At 53.3% G+C, this 22,248-nt stretch overlaps 1 protein-coding gene across 4 annotated transcripts in view; it reads right to left on the bottom strand.

Moving 5' to 3' along the window:
• The window catches only part of UBE2O (ubiquitin conjugating enzyme E2 O), a 64,311-nt gene that overhangs the window by 4,457 nt on the left and 37,606 nt on the right, over nt 1-22,248 (bottom strand). The window contains exons 2-15 of one of the 4 annotated variants that reach the window (XM_019027487.3): nt 12,503-12,562; nt 12,196-12,306; nt 9,592-9,689; nt 9,056-9,119; nt 7,991-8,134; nt 7,423-7,532; nt 7,129-7,279; nt 6,431-6,903; nt 5,818-5,972; nt 5,453-5,565; nt 5,236-5,364; nt 4,780-4,872; nt 2,472-3,168; nt 2,069-2,205 (exon numbers count right to left, since the gene is read on the bottom strand). In XM_019027487.3, coding sequence (XP_018883032.2) covers nt 2,069-2,205; nt 2,472-3,168; nt 4,780-4,872; nt 5,236-5,364; nt 5,453-5,565; nt 5,818-5,972; nt 6,431-6,903; nt 7,129-7,279; nt 7,423-7,532; nt 7,991-8,134; nt 9,056-9,119; nt 9,592-9,689; nt 12,196-12,306; nt 12,503-12,562 — 2,535 coding nt within the window. The remainder of the gene's footprint in view (nt 1-2,068; nt 2,206-2,471; nt 3,169-4,779; nt 4,873-5,235; nt 5,365-5,452; nt 5,566-5,817; nt 5,973-6,430; nt 6,904-7,128; nt 7,280-7,422; nt 7,533-7,990; nt 8,135-9,055; nt 9,120-9,591; nt 9,690-12,195; nt 12,307-12,502; nt 12,563-22,248) is intronic. The other 3 variants (XM_019027488.3, XM_055388856.2, XM_004040891.4) reach the window with 3 other exon arrangements.

The raw sequence follows: 22,248 nt of genomic DNA, 5'->3' as shown, positions 1-22,248 counted from the left end.
AAGGGGGGATGGTCTCACAACCAGAAGCTGACAGTGAGGGTTTGAACTCCATGGGGGAGGTTGGGAGACCACCGCTCCACAGACATGTGGAATCTGTGCATCTATTTGCGTGCATCTGTGCACACACGCGTGTGTGTGGGATCTCAACTGACAGGGCAATGGGCGAGGTCAGTGATGAGCTGAGAAGTAGGGAAGGCAGAGCGCTAGCTGGGGCGAGGGAACCTCTGCACATGCTCTTATCGGTGCCACCCTGGGAGCCTCCAGGGAATGCACTACTTTTCTTCTCCTGAGTGAGATGTGGGGAAAACAGAACAAAACAAAAAATACTGTTTCCATCTTCCCTCAGCAGAGCTGAGACAGGCTAGAATTTTCAAAAGGAATTTTCCTACAACCCAAGAAAAAACCAAAAGCATTATTAAGAATCTCAAGCAGCACTGGGCCTTAGGACTCTGCCTAGCCCTGTTCCAGGGTTGTGGCTACTCCGGGCCCATCTCAACAGCACCCCGCTTGGCTGCTCTCAGGATCGCTTGGCTGCTCTCAGGATCCCTGCTCTTTCTTTTATTACTCCCTTCCTTCCAGGACAGGGCCAGAACTGGGGCCTCAGACTCAGATTCAGAGTCTAGCTTAGTGCTTGGCTCGATGCACAGGCCCAGTAAGGGATTGCGGAGTAAAGAAGGTGGCAGGCAAACGGGCTTGCCTGTTCCGGGAGGATGCACTCAGCGCTGCCTCAGTAAACATGACTCAGAGACACTAGGCCCCGTCCACGAACAGAGGAGTGGGAAAATGGAATGTGGTGTGGCCACATGCTGTCGTCCTATTTTGCAGGTAAAAAGGAAGAAACTAGATTATGAATCAACACATGTTGGTCTTAAGCAAATTAAGAGATGATGTGTACGACGACATATTCTGTGTGTAAACAAATCATACCAAATTCTATGTACTTATGGTGATATATGAAAATGTAAAAATATTTTTTTAGTGTATAACAATGTAAAAGTATAAAAAAAAGGTCATCCGTTTGGAAGGAGACCCACTAAACTTCCAACAGTCCTCTGGCTGTGGGAAGGGGCCTATGATTCGGGGAGAAAGGGAAGTGAGGTCTGGTCAAAGGCAACTTTAGCTCTTCCATTTCCACTCAAAGGATCTGTAATGATCTAATTTTTCAAAAAGAAAAGTAGGTTTGAGGAGTAATCATAATATAATTAATTTCAAAGTAATTTTTTTTTTTTTTTTTGAGATGAAGTCTCGCTCTGTTGCCCAGGCTGGAGTGCAGTGGTGTGATCTTGGCTCACTGCAACCTCTGCCTCCCGGGTTCAAGCGATTCTCCTGCCTCAGTCTCCCGAGTAGCTGGGATTACTGGCACCCCCCACCACATCTGGCTAATTTTTGTATTTTTAGTAGAGACAGGGTTTCACCGGGTTGGTCAGGCTGGTCTCAAACTTCTGACCTCAGGTGATCCACCTGCCTCGGCTTCCCGAAGTGCTGGGATTACAGTTGTGAGCCACCGCACCCGGCCTATTTCAAAGTAATTTTTTTTTTTTTGAGACGGAATCTCGCTCTGTCACCCAGGCTGGAGTGCAGTGGCGTTATCTCGGCTCACTGCAAGCTCCACCTCCCAGGTTCACGCCATTCTCCTGCCTCAGCCTCCAGAGTAGCTGGTACTACAGGCGCCCGCCACCATGCCTGTAGAGTTTTTTGTATTTTTTTTTTTTTTTTTAGTGGAGACGGGGTTTCACTGTGTTAGCCAGGATGGTCTCGATCTCCTGACCTCGTGATCCACCCACCTCGGCCTCCCAAAGTGCTGGGATTACAGGTGTGAGCCACTGCGCCTGGCCGAGAAAGTAATTTTTTAAAAGAGGGAGGAAAGAAAGAACCATCTGGCCTGGACACACGGCTGAGTCAGCCCTCACCTGACTGAGCCTGTGACCGCCCCTGTAAAAGGTGGGTGGGTGAGTGTCCTCGCAGGTGCCAGTCAGCCCCGGAGGTTTGGGGACCCAAGGTTGGTGGCCTCTTGGGCACTGGGTGCCCACACAGCACATCTGCACCTGCCCATGCCAAGCCTACTTGCCATTCTATCTTCAAAAGTCTTGACCATGATGCCCTCAGGCAGTGAGGTAGCCAGCAGCGCCATCTCCTTCCGCACTGTGCTGAAGAACTTCTTGGCTTCTGGAGGCTGGAACTCAATTTTCTTAAAAGAATGATTTGCTAGAGAGGGGAAGAGAATAGTCAGTCCCTCATGGAGAGGCCCTGGAGCTCCATCTGCCAACCTGGCTGGACAGGTGAGCTCACCCACAGACTTCCCACTCGCCGCTGCTGGCCTCAGCACTGTGACCACACAGGGAAATGGTTTGCCCTGGGGCAGTAGCTGGGGTCTGGCGAGGGGATTAACCACCCTGCACCCAGATCTGGTGACACAAACAGGAGCCCCGAGAAGGCGGGGGAAGGCGAAGACCAGGCAAGGGCTGACTCACAGGGTGCAAACTCCAGTACGGAGAAGACCTCGCCCTTGGCGCTGGTGAAGGTGACGCCAGGCTTGCCGCCACACTGCTGGCAGAGCACCGGGGTTTCGCTGGGCCACTCAGCCTTCACAGGTGACTGCCCCTCGGGCTTGTCCTCCTTGCGCTCTACGTCGGGCACTGCTTCCATCTTCTCCTCCTCTACAATGGCCACATTGTCCAGGGTCTTCTTGAGGTTTTCCTGTAGCTTCTTGATGTCATCCAGAAACTTCTTCTCCCGAGTTGGCTTCTCAGGCTCCACAGTCGGAGAGGTGGGCGAGCCCGTCAGCAGCTGCTCCACAGTCATGTTCTTGAGACTCTCCAGGATCTTGATGGCCTCTTTCAACTCCCGGAAGCTCTTGGGTGGCCCGTCCTTGCCAGCCTTCTCCATCAGCCCGGCCATGGGGGCAGCCATGGCCACAGCCCCCTGGACGGCAGCTGTGGCTGCCTCTTCACTGATCACCACTCCCTTGTCCTCCTCAGGGGCCACCGGCTGCTCCAGGGGTGGGATGGGGGGCTCCTCTATCTTGGGGTGCTCGTCCTCCACCAGCCCATTGTCCGTCTCCCAGCTGTCACTATCATCTTCCCATTCATCCGAGGATGCCCCGCTGGTGCTGCCTTCTACCGAATCGTAGTCTGACTCCTCAATCTCAGACTCGATGTTGTACAAGTGCTGGGGGCAGAAGGGAAGTGCCAGGGTAAGCAGACAGGAAGTCACCTCCCCACCACTAAGGAGGAGCTCTGGGGGTCCCTGATCCGCACAGCTGATGGCGACTGGGCTCATGAGGCCTTGGCAACCTCATTCCACCCTTTCCCTGACCTCTGCTCTGGCTTTGGCAGTCCCTAGGTCTCTGGGAGAGGCCCTTCACCTGTCCCACCCTCCAGCTGGACCCAAAGCCCCAGCCAGTGGTCTGTTCCAGCCTCCCCTCCTGCTCTGTGCACTTGGTCAGCATCTGTCCAAGGCATTAGGGGACCTTGGCAGGCCCAGTCCCACACCTGAAAAGCGCAGGGTCAGCTAATGATGCAGCCAAGGAGGCCTGTGTGGGGAGCTGGGAACATATGACAAGAGGGGCCATGTACCAGCCGCCCCGTCCGGGAGGTGAGGGGCGCCTCTGCCCGGCCGCCCCTGCTGGGAAGTGAGGAGCCCCTCTGCCCGGCCACCACCCCGTCTGGGAGGTGTACCCAACAGCTCATTGAGAACGAGCCATGAAGACAATGGCGGTTTTGTGGAATAGAAAGGGGGGAAAGGTGGGGAAAAGATTGAGAAATCGGATGGTTGCCGTGTCTGTGTAGAAACAGGTAGACATGGGAGACTTTTCACTTTGTTCTGTACTAAGAAAAATTCTTCTGCCTTGGGATCCTGTTGATCTGTGACCTTACCCCCAACCCTGTGCTCTCTGAAACATGTGCTGTATCCACTCAGGGTTGAATGGATTAAGGGCGGTGCAAGATGTGCTTTGTTAACCAGATGCTTGAAGGCAGCATGCTCGTTAAGAATCATCACCACTCCCTAATCTCAAGTACCCAGGGACACAAACACTGTGGAAGGCCGCAGGGTCCTCTGCCTAGGAAAACCAGAGAACTTTGTTCACTTGTTTATCTGCTGACCTTCCCTCCACTAGTGTCCTGTGACCCTGCCAAATCCCCCTCTGCGAGAAACACCCAAGAATGATCAATAAAAAAAAAAAAAAAAAAAAAAAGAGGGGCCATGTAGAAGGGCCGACATATCCTGCTGCGTTCCCTGGAATGGCCGTTAAGGTGATGGGGCAAGCCATTCCCGCCCCCACTCCTGCCCCCTGTGTGGACCAGGAGAGGAGAGCTGGGCTGTGTGGCTCCAACCAGGAGGCGAGGGAAGGAGAGCCCGTGTAGCCCTTCTGCTCAGGACCCAGCAGGTGGGGCTAGAACTGGGTCAGCTCTCTCCTTTCTCTCCTTCTCTGTTAGAGCTTTCTAGAAAGGGTGGTAGGAAAGTCTCCATCTCCTTTTAGGAGGGAACTTGCATTCTTCGTAGCATAGTGAGCTGACAATCCAGGAAAATCCTGGAGGTTTGTGAAAGTCTACATGAACCCAGAGATGGATGTGAAGAGACTGCTGGGAGAAGCGAGGCTGGTGGGCCAACTGCAGGCCTGCACCAAGGGCTGTGTGGAATGCCTGCCTTTCCCCTCACGCTTTCGCTGAGATCTCACCAGGAAGACCTGAGAGCCCATCTTCTGGCTACACGCCTGTGGCCCCCGGCCCAAGTTGCCATAGTCACAAGCTCAGCAGGGGGGTCTTGCCAGAGCCTCACCTGGGGCAGGATGATGGTCTTTGAGTTGTCAGCCCACACCACCTCCACCTTGCTGCTGACGTCCACACGGGCCACCTGGCCCACCGATGGCTGCTGGGCAAAGGGGACAAAGTCAGGGGGCCCAGCTCAAGCTCCAGCTCCCCAGCCCCTCCTGTGCTCTGCAGTGACTGACATCATGCCCACCTGGCTTGTGACAAGGAACTTAGCTCCTCTGGTAAATGTAACCAGCGGCAGCTCAAGAAGCCTGACCCCAGAAGGGAGGCAGGGAAACAAGTCCTTCTGCAGCTGCTAGCGCTGAGCGGCAGCTTGACTCTGGGGCAGCTGCCCTTCTGAGGACACTGAGCCCAGAGGACTTTCAGGTCTTGTCTCCTAGAGCCACCTGGTGGCAGCATCAGGGACTGCAGCTGGTGCACAGGGCAGTGAGCAGCCATCCAGAACTTGAATTTGAAGGCGTACCTCATCCTCCTTGTGAGGAGCCCCATCCTCAGTATTGCCGATGCGGATGACGATGTCAGTTGTACGGAACCTAAAGTCAGGGTGGTCAGCAATGTCGTAAACACTCACATCTTCCTCTTCTCCAATCAGCTGTGGCATAGGACAGGTTGTCATGAGCTAGGGGTCCTACACCCAACCCCAGAGCCCACCTGAAGCAAGCAGTAGGGGCTGCACACACCTCCACGTCGTCCCCACTCGGCCTCAGCTTGAACCACTTCACCACGCAGGTACGGCCGATGTGGTCCCCAGACTGTACCACACCGTAGACAGCAGGGTCTGGACAGCTCTGGACTAGGGAACCAGAGGAAGGGAAGTGACTAGCTAAGGGATCCCAGCTAAGGAGCCCACATCTCAAGCCAGTGCAGAGTGCAGAACCCTGACCTTCCCCTGTCTTGGAAGTGGTGAGACCCCTTCATGAGGGCAGTCCCCTTCTGGACCTCATTTTAGCTCTGACCCCAGATCCACTGCCCATTCTCCACAAGCCCCAACCCGGGCCCTCACTGGCGACCACCCTGCTGGCTGCCCTTCCAGAGCTGGCACTACCTCGCTTATCTACCACGAAGTCTCCGGGGCAGAACTCGTTGTTGTCCAGGTGGTGCACAGGGAAGAGGTCGTTGGAGCGGATGTTGCATTCCACGGAGCCATCCTGCCACATCACGTCGGCTGAGGTCATCGTGGTCACCACCTCCACTGCCACCCTGCGGGTGCAGGCCAGTCAGCAGGCCATGCAAACCCCACCCCCTCCGCGGAAAGGGCAGAGAGTCTTTCTGTCCCTTCCTGTCCCTGTGGGCTTGGTAACCTGAAACTCTGAATCCCAGGTTGGCAGGATGAGTCTCTGGTGCACAGGAAGCTCACCCAGGGTTCCAAGGCCACGCATTCTCTGACAACAGGATCCACTTGGGAGAGCTCAGGCAAATGTGGTTCCAGAAGGCCAGCTTAAGGCCACCACCATCCCACACTCTGCACCACTCCTCAGTCTCTGCTTTCCACCAGGGCCTACCCCAGGCACCTACGTTGTCTCGGGTGGGCGCCCCTGAGCCACTACAAGGCACGCAGAGGTGTGTGTGCGAGCGCCGGCACGCACACCGAGGGGACGCGCACTCTGCCTGGCTTCACGCTGACGCCGTTGGGGGGGGGGCACAACTCTTGAGTTTACCTGTCCCCTGGCTTGAAGTCTCGAGTGATTTTATTCTTCTTCCTCTTGTGTTTGCGCTTTAAGTTCTTGATGGACAAGGGGATGCTCTTTTTGCGACTCGTGCCGCTGCCGCTCTGGGAGGAAGTGGTGGAGCTGGCAGAGGAGGTCACCGAACTGGTGTCGTCCGTGTCGTCAGCAGCCTCATCATCTGCGTCCTGCTCTGCCGAGTGCAGCCTGTCATCTCTGCCTTCTTTTAGCAGGAATGGGGGCAGCTGCTCTCCTGCCTCGTGGGGCTCCTCTGCACCCTCGTCCTGCATCTCCACTGGACTGGCAGAGCCATCGGGCGTCTCCTCAGGGCTGGCGGACTCCGCTTCGCTCTTGGTTTTGGATTCCCCCTTCTTGTCTGGGTCTTCCATGGAATGGTCCCGGGAACACTGGGTGTCTGGGGAGCATGACATGATCCGCACAACCTGCTTCTTCAACAGGCGCTTCACCTGCAAGGGCGGAGCAGAGAGGACAGGGCTGTGAGGTGCACCTGGGCAGGCCTGGCCCTAGGCATCTCAGGCTGGGGGGATGACAGCTGTATACACCTGAGTAGCCGGCAAGGGTCATCAGGGCTGCCCCCCAAGGCCTAAAGCACAGACTGTCCTTCTTGGCCATGGAAATGGCTCAAGGCCAGTTCCTCAAATGCCCACCAATCCCCAACCCCAAGGACATACCTTCTTGGCCATAGAGCCCTCCCCCTGGGCGCAGTTTTTTTCTGGACATTCCCAGGCAATCTTGGCTGGCTCTACCTTGGCTGGGAAGACATACAGACAGCGCTCCCCAAGCTGCCGCTGAGCATGGTCAAAGCATCCGAGACGCTTCACCCTGGTTGGGGAAGAAGCGGGGGTGAGCTGGGCTGGACTCCTGGGAGGCCAGCAGTGTTCTTAAGCCTCCCCAGGCATGTGACCAGGGCCCAGAGCCCTGTCCCACGCATGCCCCTGGGTTGCTGGCAGTAAGGGCATGCTTACCTGCCTAGGTTTTCCTGGGTGATGACAGAGGGTGGGGGGCTGACGCTGTCCGTGCCCCCTGGACAGAAACTCTTGGTAATCCATGTAACTTTCAACTCTACAACCTGCACCTGGGGATGGCAGGTGGGACACGCCAGTCAGGGCAGGCTCTGACAGCACTCTCTTTAGCCAGCTGCCCAAAGCCCACTTGACCTCCAGAGCAGGAAACTGATCTTCCTAGTGCAGCACCAAGTACAGACACATCAGAGCAGGCCCCAACTGTAACCACGGCCCCCACCCAATGCCCAGGACCAGTGTCACTGCTCATACCAGCCAGGGGCCACTGGAACTGCCACTTGCCACCCTCCCACCTTGCTCAGCTGTACAGGCTGGGCTGGGGCACATCTGTCTTTTGGTCACTATGACCAGAGCCTGGGTTCCCTTTATCCTCAAAGCCCTTTGAGATCAACAGGGTCCAGATGCCGAGGAGCGGGGCTCAACCCTCAGAGCCGGCAGGAAAGGGGCAGCAGCTCAGCTCCAGGGTATGGAGGTCAAGGACTCCGTCTCCTACCCCTGGGCCCAGACCCACCTCTTCCACCACCACTCGGAACTTGCTCTTGGTGCTGAGCACGGGCTTGACACCTGACAGCCACTGGACGCTGGAGAAGATCTTGGCAGGGCCAATGAGCACCTGGCCTGGGTAGAAGCCATAGGAATCATCGAAGAAGAGACCCTGCGGGATGTGGGGCCAGAGGAAAGTCCCCGTGAGCGGTGTCTCCATGGGTGACCGTGCTCTCCACGCCTGTGCCCGCTGGCTGCCCACCTGCAGAAGCCCACTCACACACAGGCCCCACACGCCCTAAAACAAGTCCTGTGGCTCCACATCAGCACTTCCCAAACCCTGGGTCCGCAGAGGCCATCTGGCACCCTTGTTCAAACATAGGTGATGCATTCCATGCTCCTTGGTCAAGGGCTCATACTCTGAGGAATAAGACTCCAGAGAGCAGTGGTCCTGAAACCTGTTTGCTCACGCGCCCCCTGTATATCTACTTGTTTGCTGTGTGTGTCCATGTACTATTGTAACTAATACATCATCCTGTACTGAGAGAGACAAAGTGGAACTTTAAAGGATGAGAAAAAAAAGCTACCAAAAATGCAAATAAAAGTTCTAATACTGCCGGGCGCGGTGGCTCACGCCTGTAATCCCAGCACTTTGGGAGGCTGTGGGCAGATCACCCGAGGTTAAGAGTTCGAGACCAGCCTGGCCAACATGGTGAAACCTCATCTCCACTAAAAATACAAAAATTATAGACGGGTGTGGTGGCACACGCCTGTAATCCCAGCTACTCGGGAGGCTGAGGCCAAAGAATCACTTGAACCCGGGAGGTGGAGGTTGCAGTGAGCCGAGGTCGCACCGTTGCACTCCAGCCTGGGCGACAGAGTGAGACTCTGTCTCAAAAAAAAAAAAAAAAAAAAAAAGTTCTAATACTTTCTGCCTATACCCAAACTTTTAGACCCTCTGGCGCGCACCCGCCCCTTTTCTAGGAAACCGCTCTGTTTAGCTGGGTCCAGCTACAAGCTCTTTGCTACGAAGTCCTCCTTCCAGAGGACTGAGCAATCAGAGAAGGGTGCCGGCCTGGATGGAGCACACTACCGAGTCGCTGACATGCGGGCAGACGTCGTAGAGCTTGGCACCATCTTCCGTGTTCATGGAGCACCTAAAACAGAGAACAGAGGTTTGGTCTCCACCAGGGGACACAGTGAGTACCAAAAAGTTGCGATTCTGAGATGCCAATGCGCCCACGTGCCCTAAATAGCACAATTCGTCTTCTACCATCAACTCAGCCCGAGGTAGTACAAGAAACTCTCCCACAATGAACAAGACCCCAAGTGCCACTGGAGTGCTTGCTCAGCACCATCAGTGCCTCAAGTAAAGCATCAGCCTCTAGCAGATATCCTCAATGAAAACGTTTCTCCCCATGCCAGGACAGATCAGAAACTGAGCAACAGAATTAGGCCACGGCAGATAAGGAGAACGGTACAGGGTTAGACCCTGGATGCCTGCAACATCTGTCACTGCCCTTGATCAAACCTGTCATCACTGTCCCCAGGAGGAAACACCCTCCTCCTCCCCTCTTTCCAAGAGGCTGTCCTTCCCAAGCCGATGGCTCTCTGGTGGTGAGACTCTACCTGGCGCCGTTGGATAGCTTCAGGATGATCTGGTTCTTCAAGTCGTAGACCTTCCCCAGCCAGCAGTCATAGGCAATGTAGTCCCCATACATGAAGGGCTGCAGACCAAGGAGGCAGGGGCAGTGAGACACAGCAGACAACGTTCATGTCCAGGGCACAGATTCCTCTATGCCCCACCGAAGACAGGATGGGGGAGGATCTAGACAGCTCATTGACTGGACCGGTTGGCTACTAGCCCTAAATAGCTGCTGCAGCAGGCCCTCCCTACAAGTTCTAGGCTGCATCCCAGCTGCTCTTCCCAGTGAGGAGGAAGTGGTGGTGGTGGTGGGGCTGCCTGGAGGGAACGGGGTGGGTGATGCAGGGGCAGAGAGGCCTGATGGCATCCATGGACATGGGACATCCATGGACACAGGACACCTGGCAAGTAGGCTGTGGAGGTGGCAGGCAGAGGAGGCAGCCACACCATTGGGGGGTGGCTACATGGACAGTGCTCTGAGTAAATACGTTAACACATCAAGGATATCGAGAGCCAAGTCCCTCATTGTTGGAGAAGGTGCCCAGGTGTTTACTAACAGAAAGGGAGCAGGAAGGAGGAGAAGGAAGAGGAGTCTGAGGTGTTTAGGTGGAAGTGGATCTATCAGGATGAACTCATATATTTTATTTTACTTTATTATTATTTTTTTTAGAGACAGGGTCTTGCTCTATTGCCCAGGCTGGAGTGCAATGGTGTGATCTTGGCTTAATGCAACCTCCATCTTTGGGCTCAAGTGACTCTCCCACCTCAGTCTTCTGAGTAGCTGGGACTACAGGCATGCATCACCGTGCCTGGCCAATTTTTTTGTATATTTTGGTTGAGATGGGGTTTCGCCATGTTGCCCAAGCTGGTCTTAAACTCTTGAGCTCAAGTGATCCATCTGCCTCAGCCTCTCAAAGTGTTGGGATTACAGGGGTGAACCACTGTGCCCGTGAACTCTGCCTGAACTCATATATTTTAATATACACATAGAGCAGGTAGTGACATATTTAGATGTGTGTATACATATAATACATGTGTATTTCCTAGTGTGTCCCAAAAGAGCCAAGTAGCAATTAGCACACCTAGCATCCAGATCTTGGGTTTTAAAAATACCATTCTCTGAAAACAATGAGGCTTCTTGGAGAAATGGTTGATTCTGGGGCTGGATCACAAAAAGTACAAGATGAGCCTGGCACATCTCATGCGAGAAAGAAAGAAAGTTCTTAAAAAACCAACAGAAAGGGCCATGTGAGAAGGACATGAAAGCCAGCTTGAAGGGGTTCCCACTGGCTAAATCTGGGACCATCTAAGCAACAGAACAGATAATAGTAGTAATTAATTATAACCAATGAATAAAACAGAAATCTCTAAGTCCATACTGATAAAAAAAAAAAGAATACATAAATAGGGCAGAAGATAAAGCTCTTCTACAGAGCAGAATGCCAGCTGAAAGAAATGAGGGGAACAAGGGAGTCACAGAACCACCATTTAGCAACATCAGAGCAATGGCTGGCGCAGGGGGAACTGTGAATGGAGGCCAAAGCTGGTGGATTTCAGTTTGACAAACGACAGGTTATAGACATAATCTGGGACTACGTTCCCACAAAATACAATCACTTAAAGGGGGTAAATGGTGAGTTTACGGTGGAGAGACCTGGTGGACACCAACATGACCGGGGTAAAAGTGAACAACCCCAGCACTTTGGCTATGGGGTACCATGAACCAGGGCAGAGCTCTGCGGCGGGCCTGCCAAGAACACGTGGGCATGAGGCAACACCAGGAAGACCCAGGCTGAGGGTCAAATTACTGAATGTATCACTGTTCAGGGCATGGAAGACAAAGAAAGGCTGGGAAACGATTCCAGATTGGAGAGAAAATGAAGAGATGACAACTCAATGCAAGATGTGTTCCTGAACTGGGTCCTGGATCCGCAAAGAAGAAAAGAGTAGTGTTGGGACAACTGCATGTGGTCTGTGGACTGGACAGTAATTATCAACGTTGATTTCCCAATCTGGGGGCTATATGGTGGTTACACAGGAGGCTGTCCTCATTTTTGGAAAACACACAAGAGGTGTGTGTATTCTGGGGTGGGTGACAGGGCATCACATCTGTAGCTTGCTGTCAAATGTTTTGGGAAGAAAAAAGACCGGAGGGGGATCTCGGGGAGAAGGAGGGAGGGAAGGTGATGGAGCAAACGAAGTGAAATCTTAACAGCTGAGGAACCTGGATGAGAGGGACACAGGAATTTACAACTTTTGGTAAGTTTGAAATCATTAAAAAAATAAACTATTTCCAATAATTTATTTTTTTAAAGAAATGTTAGAGGAGAAAGGAAAACACTTAAAGATAACCACACCGGCAGCCTATGCTGGGGTTGGGGAAGGGCACGTCCTGACCTCATGTCTAAATGGCTTACTTGAAAGCAGCGAAAACAAGGCTACAGGAGCCAGCTGGCTGCTGTGCTCCACCTTCTGACCCAGGAAGGCTGTGCTTGGCAAGAGCACGGAGGAGGCTGTAGCCCAGAGGTCGTGCCGCCGAAAGAACCAGAGGGCCCAGAAAGGATGATGAGAAGACAGGGCCGGCTCACCCAGATGTGCTGCAGGTCCTTGCTGTTGACGGGATAGATGATGCAGTTGGTGCCGATGAGCTTGACGGCACAGTCGATGTTGACGTCGATCACCGTGCCACACTGACTGTCCTGGGGGAGGGAGGAGATGTGCAAGTCCCGTGGTGCAGCAGCCCTGGTCACCATGGGAGACCCAGCCCAGGCAACCCCAGCGCACCCCCTGAAGAGCTGGCCAGCTCTCCCACATGCAGAGTGCGAGGTGGGCAGGCTCAAGTCCCTAAGGTGGCTGCCCCCAGGCCCGGGGCTGGGGTGGGGACGCAGGACTCACGGTGGATCGCATGTGCCGGACCACATCTCGGGGCACCACAGAACGGTCCTCTAGTTTCAGCTGTAAAAGAAAATACAGGTGTGAGAGAATGGGCTCTGAAGCCGCCACAGAATACAGTTTTCTTCCAGCTTCTGAAGGAAAGCGTCACATCCACACTGCTAAGTGCACAAATCCTAAGCGTCTGGCTAGCAGTATCTTCACAGACCGCACACACCTCCGACCAGCACCCAGACCCACAGGCGGAGCGCGTCACGCCCATAGGCCTCCTGGGGCCCCTGTGGTCACTGTCTCGCCCACCAGAGGCACTTGGCTTGCCGGAGGTAGCCTTCCTCACACTGAACAGTGCGGCTCAATGACAGATCACATAAGGCTGCACTTTAATGAAGGATTTAACAGCCCATTCTACAGAGAGCAAAACACTTGCTTTGCGTTCAATCTTTTTTCTGCCCTCTGCAAGTGCCTGCCCTAGCTGATCAGTGCTGAGGGAGAGTGGGCTGGGGGAGGAGCAGGACACTGGGCTGCGGTGGGTCACCCTGAAGCCTGGCTATCACCGGACACCACGTTCTAATCTGGGTTATCCTCCTGACCAGCTGCGGCCTGCACCTTATCTGCTGCGCTTGGAGCCCTGCAGGCTGCTAAGTAACCCTCAGGATGGTTGGCTCTTGGAGCCAGGCCAACTGCACGAGCACCTGATTGTCCCTTTACGCACAGCTGGCAGCGGCCGCTGCCTCCTGCTGCTCCATCGCCCAAAAGCCCAGGCAGGTGATGCTCCCACCAGGCCAGCCTGTGTCTTTTTTAGCTGGTTCCTCAAACCTGGGGCAGCTCCTCTATGGTTCTTCACTGGGTCATAATCATGGATGGGTCTGTGTGTGTGTCCACCTCCGAGACCCCAAACCACATGGCTGGAGAGCTGTTTCCTCAAATAGCCAACCAGACACTCCTCCGTGGTGGCCTCTCTTGACCTGGGGGCACTGAGAGGTCACCACCAAGAAAGGAGAACTGAGTTGCCAAAAAAGGAAGATACTGGCTCAAGGTCACTTAAATGCTGGCAATGACAACTAAAACAAACTCTGCTAGTAGAAGAACGTGACTCACAAAAAAAAAGGAAAGAAAAGCAATGAACCCCACCACCAACCAGCAGTGCAGAGAGTCCCATGGGAACTCATGAGCCCAAGTTGTTTTTTTTTTTTTTTTTTGAGATGGAGTTTCGCTGTGTTGCCCAGACTGGAGTGCAATGGCGCAGTCTCGGCTCACTGCAACCTTCGCCTCCCAGATTCAAGCAATTTTCCCGTCTCAGCCTCCTGAGTAGGTGGGACTGCAGGCACGTGCCACCACGCCCGGCTAATTTTTGTATTTTTAGTAGAGATGGGGCTTCACCATGTTGGCCAGGCTGGTCTCGAACTACTGACCTCGTGATCTGCCCACCTCAGCCTCCCAAAGTGCTGGGATTACAGGCGTGAGCCACTGCATCCAGGTATGAGCCCGTTTCAAATGACAACGAGCCCAGTCCTTAAACGCAGGGTTCTTGAATCAGACACAGGAACATCAGGCAAACCACTCCTGCCGACATGTGGAAGGAGATGATGGCAGCCGTCTCAGCATGGCAGAGGTGGAGTCACCAAGGCAGCGGACCACAGGTGGCACATGGTGCACAGTACAGGGTAGGTGCTCAGCAAGGTCAGCAGCTGTGATCACTGGCCCTGTGAGCTGCAGGGTGAAGACCCCTGAAAGGTCAGGCTCTCCTTGTCTCTGCTCCAAGACCCCAGGAGGCTGGAGAGGCATGCTGGCGTGATGGTGCCACTTTTCTAAATCAAAGAATATTCTGTGCCTGTAACCCTCGGTGCCCAAATCTCCACTCTGAGATACGGTATTTTTTTGTGCTGCCCCACCCTATCTTAATCCCCTGCTCCCATTTTAGACTTCAAAAAGCCACAATTGCTCCCAGAGAAGCCAGAAGCTGCAGGACAGGAGAATCCAATGCAAGGGGGGCTACACCATGTGTGGCGGGAGGGCTGCCTCCACCACTTGGGGGTCCCTGAGAGAGCAGCCAGGAAAGGAGGCGAGAAGAATGCAGACACAGACCTAAATCAGTGCTGTCGCTGATGAAACACCCTGTTCAGCCTAACAGCACCCTTGGGAGTGCAGGGGAAACCGAGGTGTCAACTCTGAGGCTGAAGCAGAAAAAAACAGCTGGTGAAAGCTGGCATCATGGCAAGGCCAGAGGCTGGCAGGGCAGGCAGTGCCCAGTGCTCCCAGGAGAGGGAGGCTGGCAGCAAATGCCATTCTTCCCGTGGGGTCTCCAGACAACAGCAGCTCCACCCCACCAGGATGCTGCCTCCAGGGGCTCTTCTGACCTTTCTATGACAAGGAGTTACATTTCTCCAAAGACCTGATGGTGCTGGGAGCAGAGTGGGAGCAACAAGGGGCTGGGGGATGGTAACATGGTGGCTACACTCCCTTCCACTGGGAATTAGAACCCAAGACAACGGCATGTGGAAGGACTTAGGATGACCTTGGGAGGCTCTTGTGACTTTCCTTCCTAACTTCCTATACCCCACCCATACTGGGCACTGGCTTTCTCCAAATAAGCCCATACCCTCCCACCTGTGAGCCACTCCACTGAACAGTTACTTCCAAATGTCCTCCTCTCCCTGCCCCCGTATGCACAACCTGCTTCACAAAGCCTTTCAGTGCCCCCGTCAGGAAGGAACCACCGTGCTCCTGGCGAATGCAAGAGCTCTGGAGTTTTTCGCCTCATGCTAACCAGGTGCTTCCTACCTGGCAGACAGTTCTCCAAGCGCTTCACTGTCTTCGCCCATGAGGTGCTCCACAACCCATGAAGCACATCACTGCCATGCTCATTTTGCAGATACGCAAACTGAGACCAAGAGAAAATAAGCAACTCATTCAATGTCACAAGTAGTGGAGCTGGGACCTGAACGCAGGCAGTTTGGCTCCAGAGTCCATTCTCTTAACCAAATAAAAAGCTCATCTCTCCCCAGAGCTACAGAGACAGGGAAAGACTTCTGGCAGGTCTACACATTTAAAGACAGTGATTCTTCTGCTTATGAAAGAAAGAAAAACTCTCTTCATTTCTGAGGCAAGTAGAAGGCAGCAGTGGTGGCCACTGACTGCGGATGCCTGCTAGGCACAGTTTGCCCTCCACTTCCCCTTCTACCTCCAAAGAGCAAATGACAGGTGCCAGCCGGCCTGGCAGGTGAACACTAGAGGGCACTGTGCCCACTCTGGGAAAACACCAGATTTGTGAACAAAACTAAACCTTGGAATAAACCCAATCCCTACTGTTAAGGGGTGCCCTGCTTGTAGTTTAAAAAAAAATTGTTACTAGGAGGGGATCTGGGGTCGGGGGTGAAGAGATTTCAACTGTCCTCATGGGCTCTGAAATTCTAAACAACCTCAGAGTTGGTGAGCTATTTATTGTCTAACATTTCTTTTTTTTTTCGAGATGGAGTCTCACTCTCTGGCCCAGGCTGGAGTGCAGTGGCGGGATCTCGGCTCACTGCAAGCTCCGCCTCCTGGGTTCACGCCATCCTCCTGCCTCAGCCTCCTGAGTAGCTGGGACTACAGGCGCCCGCCACCACGCCCGGCTAATTTTTTGTATTTTCAGTAGAGACGGGGTTTCACCATATTAGTCACGATGCTCTCGATCTCCTGACCTCGTGATCTGCCAGCCTCGGCCTCCCAAAGTGCTGGGATTACAGGCGTGAGCCACCGCGCCCAGCCTATTGTCTATTTCTTAGAGAGTCGTAACTATCAGAGGTTTCTGAACAGAAAAAGGACAAGACAAGATGCCAAAATGCTAACAGTGTCTCTAAGCCAGAAGGGGTGGTGGCTGGTTTAAAATGAACACACACTACTTTTTTTTTTTTTTGAGACAGAGTCTCGCTTTGTCGCCCAGGTTGGAGTGCAGTGGCACGACCTCGGCTCACTGCAACCTCCGCCTCTGGGGTTCAAGTGATTCTCCTGCCTCAGCCTCCTGAGTAGTGGGATTACAGGCATGCACAACCATGCCCGGCTAATTTTTGTATTTCTAGTAGAGATGGAGTTTCACCATGTTGGTCAGGCTGGTCTCCAACTCCTGACCCCATGACCTGCCCTCCTCAGCCTCCAAAAGTGCTGGGATTACAGGCGTGAGCCACTGCCCCTGGCAAACACACACCACTTTGCACACATGTGACATGACAGTGGGGCTGCCCAGTGGAACCCAGGACCGACATCCTCTGTGCCTCCTCTGGAAACAGGAGCAGCAAACAACACAGCTGCCCTCTGAGGAGAGGGATTCTGGCACATGCTAAGCGCCCATTCTCCGGCAGGGGGGACGCAGACAGACAGACGCAGAGAAGGTGGTACCAAGTGCCATGAAGAAAAACTAGGCCACATGGGGGCCAGCAGAGGGAGAGCACAGTGAGGAATTTTAAATGTGTGGTCAGGAAAGGCCCCTCTGAGGTGATGCTGAACCAGAGATCGGGATGAGATGGGGAGTGAGCTTACCAAACAGGGAGGAGTAGCTGTCAAGGTGCTGGGCGGGGTGACCGGCACAGGCCGGCAAGGCTTCAAGAAGGCAGAAGGCGTGGCGCTGTTATTCAGGCCTTAGAGAGCCACAGGGAGGGCTTGAGATTCTATCCTGAGCAGGATGGAAGCCCCTGAAGGCCTCCACTCAGAGCCCTGCCTGATGGTGATATCCAAAACATTACCTGATTTTTGGGCAGGGAACGTGCTGAGAGAGGGAGCACGGAGGCCGGTTAGCCCAGTGGTTCTCACCTAGGGGTAATTTTGCTCCTCAAAGGACATTTGGCAATGTCTGGAGACACTTTCGGTGGTCATAAAGGGTGGTGGGGGTTCTGGTATCTAGTGGGCAGAGGCCAGAATGCTGAGCATCTAACAACGCACAGGACATCCCTCAGCGAAGAATGGCATGGCCAACGCACCCGCAGTGCCACAGCTGAGAAGCCCTGAAGGTGCTCTGGAGACGCAGGTGCTGAGACCCAAACAATGGCAGAGAAGGTGGGTCTGCGGACCAGCCTCTGGATACATCAAGTAGGAAAGCAATCAAATGGTAAGTGAGGGGTGAGGGACAATGCCAGGGCAGAGGGCAATGTGGCAGGAGGCTGGGCACTTCTGTTGTGCCCCATTTGAGCTCCCCGAAGCTATGCTGGGGGCCACTCAGAGCAGGCATTCAGGAGCCGGGGAAGCTCACTGGGGGCCTCTCCTGCCAGGAGCACTCTCCTCCACGGCTGCCTGACTCCCAAGGCACATGCTGCTTCTCTGAGCTGCAATCTTGAGGCTGACCCCCAATAACACAGCAAAAGCAACTAGCTCGTCCTGCAGCTCCTGGTCCAGACTCTCATTCATAACATTGACCTTGACTGACCAGGTGGAATCCAAATTCACTGTATAAAGTGATCCAGGAATAGAAAACACAAACTGAGCCTGATCAACATGTTGAAAATACAAAGAAGCTAAGTAAAGAAGCTACTTTTTTTTGGTGTGGTGGGGGAGGGGGTGGGTGGGAAGGACAGAGTTTCACTCTGTCGCCCAGGCTGGAGTGCAATCATGGCTCCATCTCCCAGGTAATACTCCCACCTGTCTCCTGAATAGCTGGGACTACAGGCATACGCCACCATGCTTGGCTAATTTTTGTAATTTTTTGTAGAGAAAGGGTTTTGCCATGTTACCCAGGCTGGTCTCAAATTCCTGGGCTCAAGCAATCCTCCTGCCACCAAAGTGTTGGGATTACAGGTGTGAGCCGCTACACCTGGCCAAGAAGCTACTTTCAAGTGATTTTGAATGTCATGTCCCTGTAGGAGCGGATGGCTCCTAAAGGCTGGGCTGCTCCTGGAGGCCATGCCCTTGCCCCAAGGGAAAAGGCGGCTTTGTGCCTGGCCACTAGCACCAGCATTTGAACACTAAAAGGGCTCCCAGTTCAAAAAGTGGAGCTGGAAGAAGTCCAAAAGCAGGGGCCTGCATGGAGCCTAAGCACTTACAGCTCAAGGCTGGAAGCCACCAGCCATGCCACAGTCATCTCCAGGTGTCAGACACCAGGGAAGGCCAAACAGGAGGAGACATGGGTGCTCTCTTTTAATCCCGGGTTAAAAAGCAACCCCACCGCTTCTGGAGGTTAGTGATGTAATCAATACCAGATTTTTTCTTTTTTTTCTTGAGACAGGGTCTCACTCTGCCACCCAGGTTGGAGGGCAGTGGTGCAAGCAGGGTTCACTGCAGCCTCAACCACCTGGGCTCAAGTAATCCTTCTGCCTCAGCCTCCTGAGTAGCTGGGACTATAGGCACATGCCACCACCCGGCTAATTTTATTTTTTTGTAGAGACTGGGTTTTACCATGTTGCCCAGGCTGTTCTTGAACTCCTGAGCTCAAGTGATCCTCTTGCCTCAGCCTCCCAAAGTGCTGGGATTACAGGCGCGAGCCACTGTGCCTGGCCCCAATACTAGGTTTTCAGCTCACAGCTTGCAGTAGTCTCAAACAGAAAAGGTCCAGCATCATGCCAAGTGCCCACTGAGGCTTCACAGACAGCCTGGGACCCCAAGGACAAGCGGATGACCAGCCCCACACTAGGTCCCTGGTGAGTGTGTAGACAACAGGTCAGCTTGCAATGGCTCCTGGATTTGTGTTCAAAGAGTGAGGCTTCCCTTTGTAGGACTAAGCCAGACCCTAGACCTCTGAAGGTCCAGCAGCCACACACAGGACTGAAGCTGTTGACCTAGGCCAGGACTCAAAGACCAGATTCCTAAAAGGAAGATGAGGTTAGACCAGCACTGGAAACTTCTAAATTCCAACTTGATACTTCCCAAAGAGTAAAAACAATCTGAGAAATGCCACTCCTCCACCCTCTCCCTGACCCCCCATCTCTTATTGTCTGAGCTGGGTCTGAGTCCTAGGTGTATAGAAAAAGAGTGAAATTGACAGTGGCCAACTGGGGGTGTGGGAGAGACAGAGCTTCCAATTGTGCTGGGGACCTCAGGGGCTCCTAACCAGCCTCTCTCCCTCCCCTCCTGTCCCAGCTGAGGCCTCTCTGGCTCTTTGGTTGTCCCTGAGCTTGAAGGGTCTAGCTCCACGCTGCCATGTGCCCACTCCGCTGCCAGCACAGGTGTGGCGCCACTATAGTTCAAGACAGGGGTCACGTGTGTTAGTGCATATATATTTTTCAAACTAAGAAAACCAACTTGGCCGGGCGCAGTGGCTCAAGCCTGTAATCCCAGTGCTTTGGAAGGCTGAGGCAGACAGATCACAAGGTCAGGAGTTCGAGACCAGCCTGGCCAACATGGTGAAACCCCGTCTCTATTAAAAATACAAAAATTACCTGGGCGTGGTAGTGGGCACCTGTAATCCCAGCTACTTGGGAGGCTGAGGCAGGAGAATCGTTTGAACCCGGGAGGCGGAGGTTGCAGTGAGCCAAGATTGCGCCATTGCACTCCAGCCTAGGTGACTGGAAGACAGGGCAAGACTCTGTCTCAAAAACAAAACAAAACGAAACAAAAAAACCCAACTCAGTTTTGTGGGGGTGGAAGCAGGAAACCTTGCTGAGGCCTAGGATCCCACTTTTTTTAGTGATTCCTATATATTCAAGGCTAGACAAGAATACAAACATAAAATAAGGCACACATATGGTCTTTAAAGATTTTGCAAGAATCTGACATAGGGATGGGGTGGAGGAAGTAAGGGCCAGTGACGTTCACCCCCATCCCACAATGTTAATGCAGCTTGATGGCCTGAGAAGCTACTTACACCAGATTGGAAAGTTTATCCCAGTGTGGATTTCTGAAAAAGCTGCGGAAATCTTAGAATGGCATATTCCCCAAAGCAGCACTTTTTTTCAAACCATGTGTTGTGACCCATTAGTGGGTTATAGAACCAATTTAGTGGGTCATGGTCAACACTGGAAAAAAAAAAATCTGAGTGCATTAATATACATGTGGTAAGAATAAGTACTATTAGGTTGGCAAAAAGTAACTGCGGTTAAAATATTTTGAAAAAACCCGTTCAGTTGCATATATAACATGTATGTGTCCCGGGTCATGATATAAAATGTGTATTTTACTGTGAGTGACTGCTGAGAAGCTGGAGAATCTCCACTCTACTGAATTCTCTGCCCAGCACCTGCGCCGACTCTCGGTCCTTTCTGGCCAGGCTTCAGGGCAGTTACATCAGAGGGAGGACATCCCTCTCATCAGAAGCTGGTCTTGGAACCAAAAAACATGCAAACCAACACAAAACCCAAGACCCACACAGTCACACTCAGGCACTTTTAGGGTGAGGAACTTTAACTTTCTGACCTGACTTAAAATGTTACTAAATTGGCTCAAACAGTAAAATCAGGAGAGGCAGAAAATGGGGCCTCCTGTTGGAGCTGGACTCCTCTTCCAGCTTCTTCCTAAGCCCGAGTTTCCAGTTTGGACTGGATTTGAGGATGTGACTGGTCAGTAATTCCGGCTGGTGCCAGTGTAAGGACTTTCTCAGAGCAGTTGACCACCATGTGGCTGAGCCCTGATAACCCGGCAATCAGCTCACTGCCCACCTGAGGACAGAAGGTTTTACCAGCAAAGCACAAATGGCCAGGGGGCCTCACATGCCCGGGGGAGGGGAGGGAGAACCTCTGGAAATGGCTGGAAGTAAAAGAAATGTTGGTGCCCCTAGCTGGAAAATTCTGTCAATCATGAGCTATGGAAGCCATTCAACAGAGAAGCTGTGCTAAGACTGAGGTCAACTGATCGAATAGTTTTTGAGTGTTTTCCATAGACTTACGACAAGACAAGAATACAAATATATAATTAAGAATGGGAATTAGCTTTCTAGAACTTACACTGAGATGAGGGAGGTAAGATGAAATTACACCTGAAAACAGTTATACACAAGTAAATAGAGCACTAAGCTGGGTGGGGAGACCAGAAACTGAGTCCTGTTTCTGGATGGCGGTGGGGGAAGGCAGGAGGACCGGGGTTGCAGGGGAACTGCACACCAGGGACAGCCCCCACGCCCTCACCCCTGACACCCTCTCTGATCTCACAACGCAGACTCTCAGGCTGGGCAATACAGTGCTGCTGCATCACCGCCTGGAAACTCGGCTGCAGCTCGCCAGCTTGCTGGAATGGCCTGGAGGCACAGCCTGCCCGAGGGACAGAGAAAGGGGACTGAGTCCAACTGCCTGCTAAGTGAGGGGGAAGGACTGCAGAGCTTGGCCTGGCAGGGGGCCAGCGGGCTGGTCTCTGCAGATGCTGCGGTGTTTGATATGCAATATGTGCACTTGGCGGCAGGAGCTGGGAGCCGAGGAGCCCAGCCCTGCACCCCTCTGTCTTGGCTCTGGGCTTGTCAACCTGGCTTAAAAAAAGACAAGAACAGCCCAGGCCTGGCTCCTGCATTTGAAGGGAGTGGACAGATGGGCATCCTTAGGAGAAGGCAGCCTCCTTCCTCAAAAGTATAAGTAAAAGGCAGAAAAGTGATCAGCATGATTTCATGTTCTGTTCTTGTCAGGTCTGACTGGGATATCACTACCTAACCAGTGGCCCTGGACTGCTCCATTTCAGATGCGACAGGCTGCGGTCCTGTGGCTGCTGGGCATCCCTGAGAACAAGAAGGGAGTCGGCCAGCTGGCCAGGCACAGAGCAAGTTCACAGCCTCAACAACCCCTCAGTGTCTGATGCCATGTTAGTTCACGGAATGAGGACCCAGGCTGCTAATCACACAAACTGATCCTGACGGAGCCTGCCAGGAA

The sequence above is a fragment of the Gorilla gorilla genome, chromosome 4 (genome assembly GCF_029281585.2).
Source record: "Gorilla gorilla gorilla isolate KB3781 chromosome 4, NHGRI_mGorGor1-v2.1_pri, whole genome shotgun sequence".
In the NCBI taxonomy this organism is placed as follows: domain Eukaryota; kingdom Metazoa; phylum Chordata; class Mammalia; order Primates; family Hominidae; genus Gorilla; species Gorilla gorilla.
This window is presented reverse-complemented; position numbering and strand designations above follow the sequence as displayed.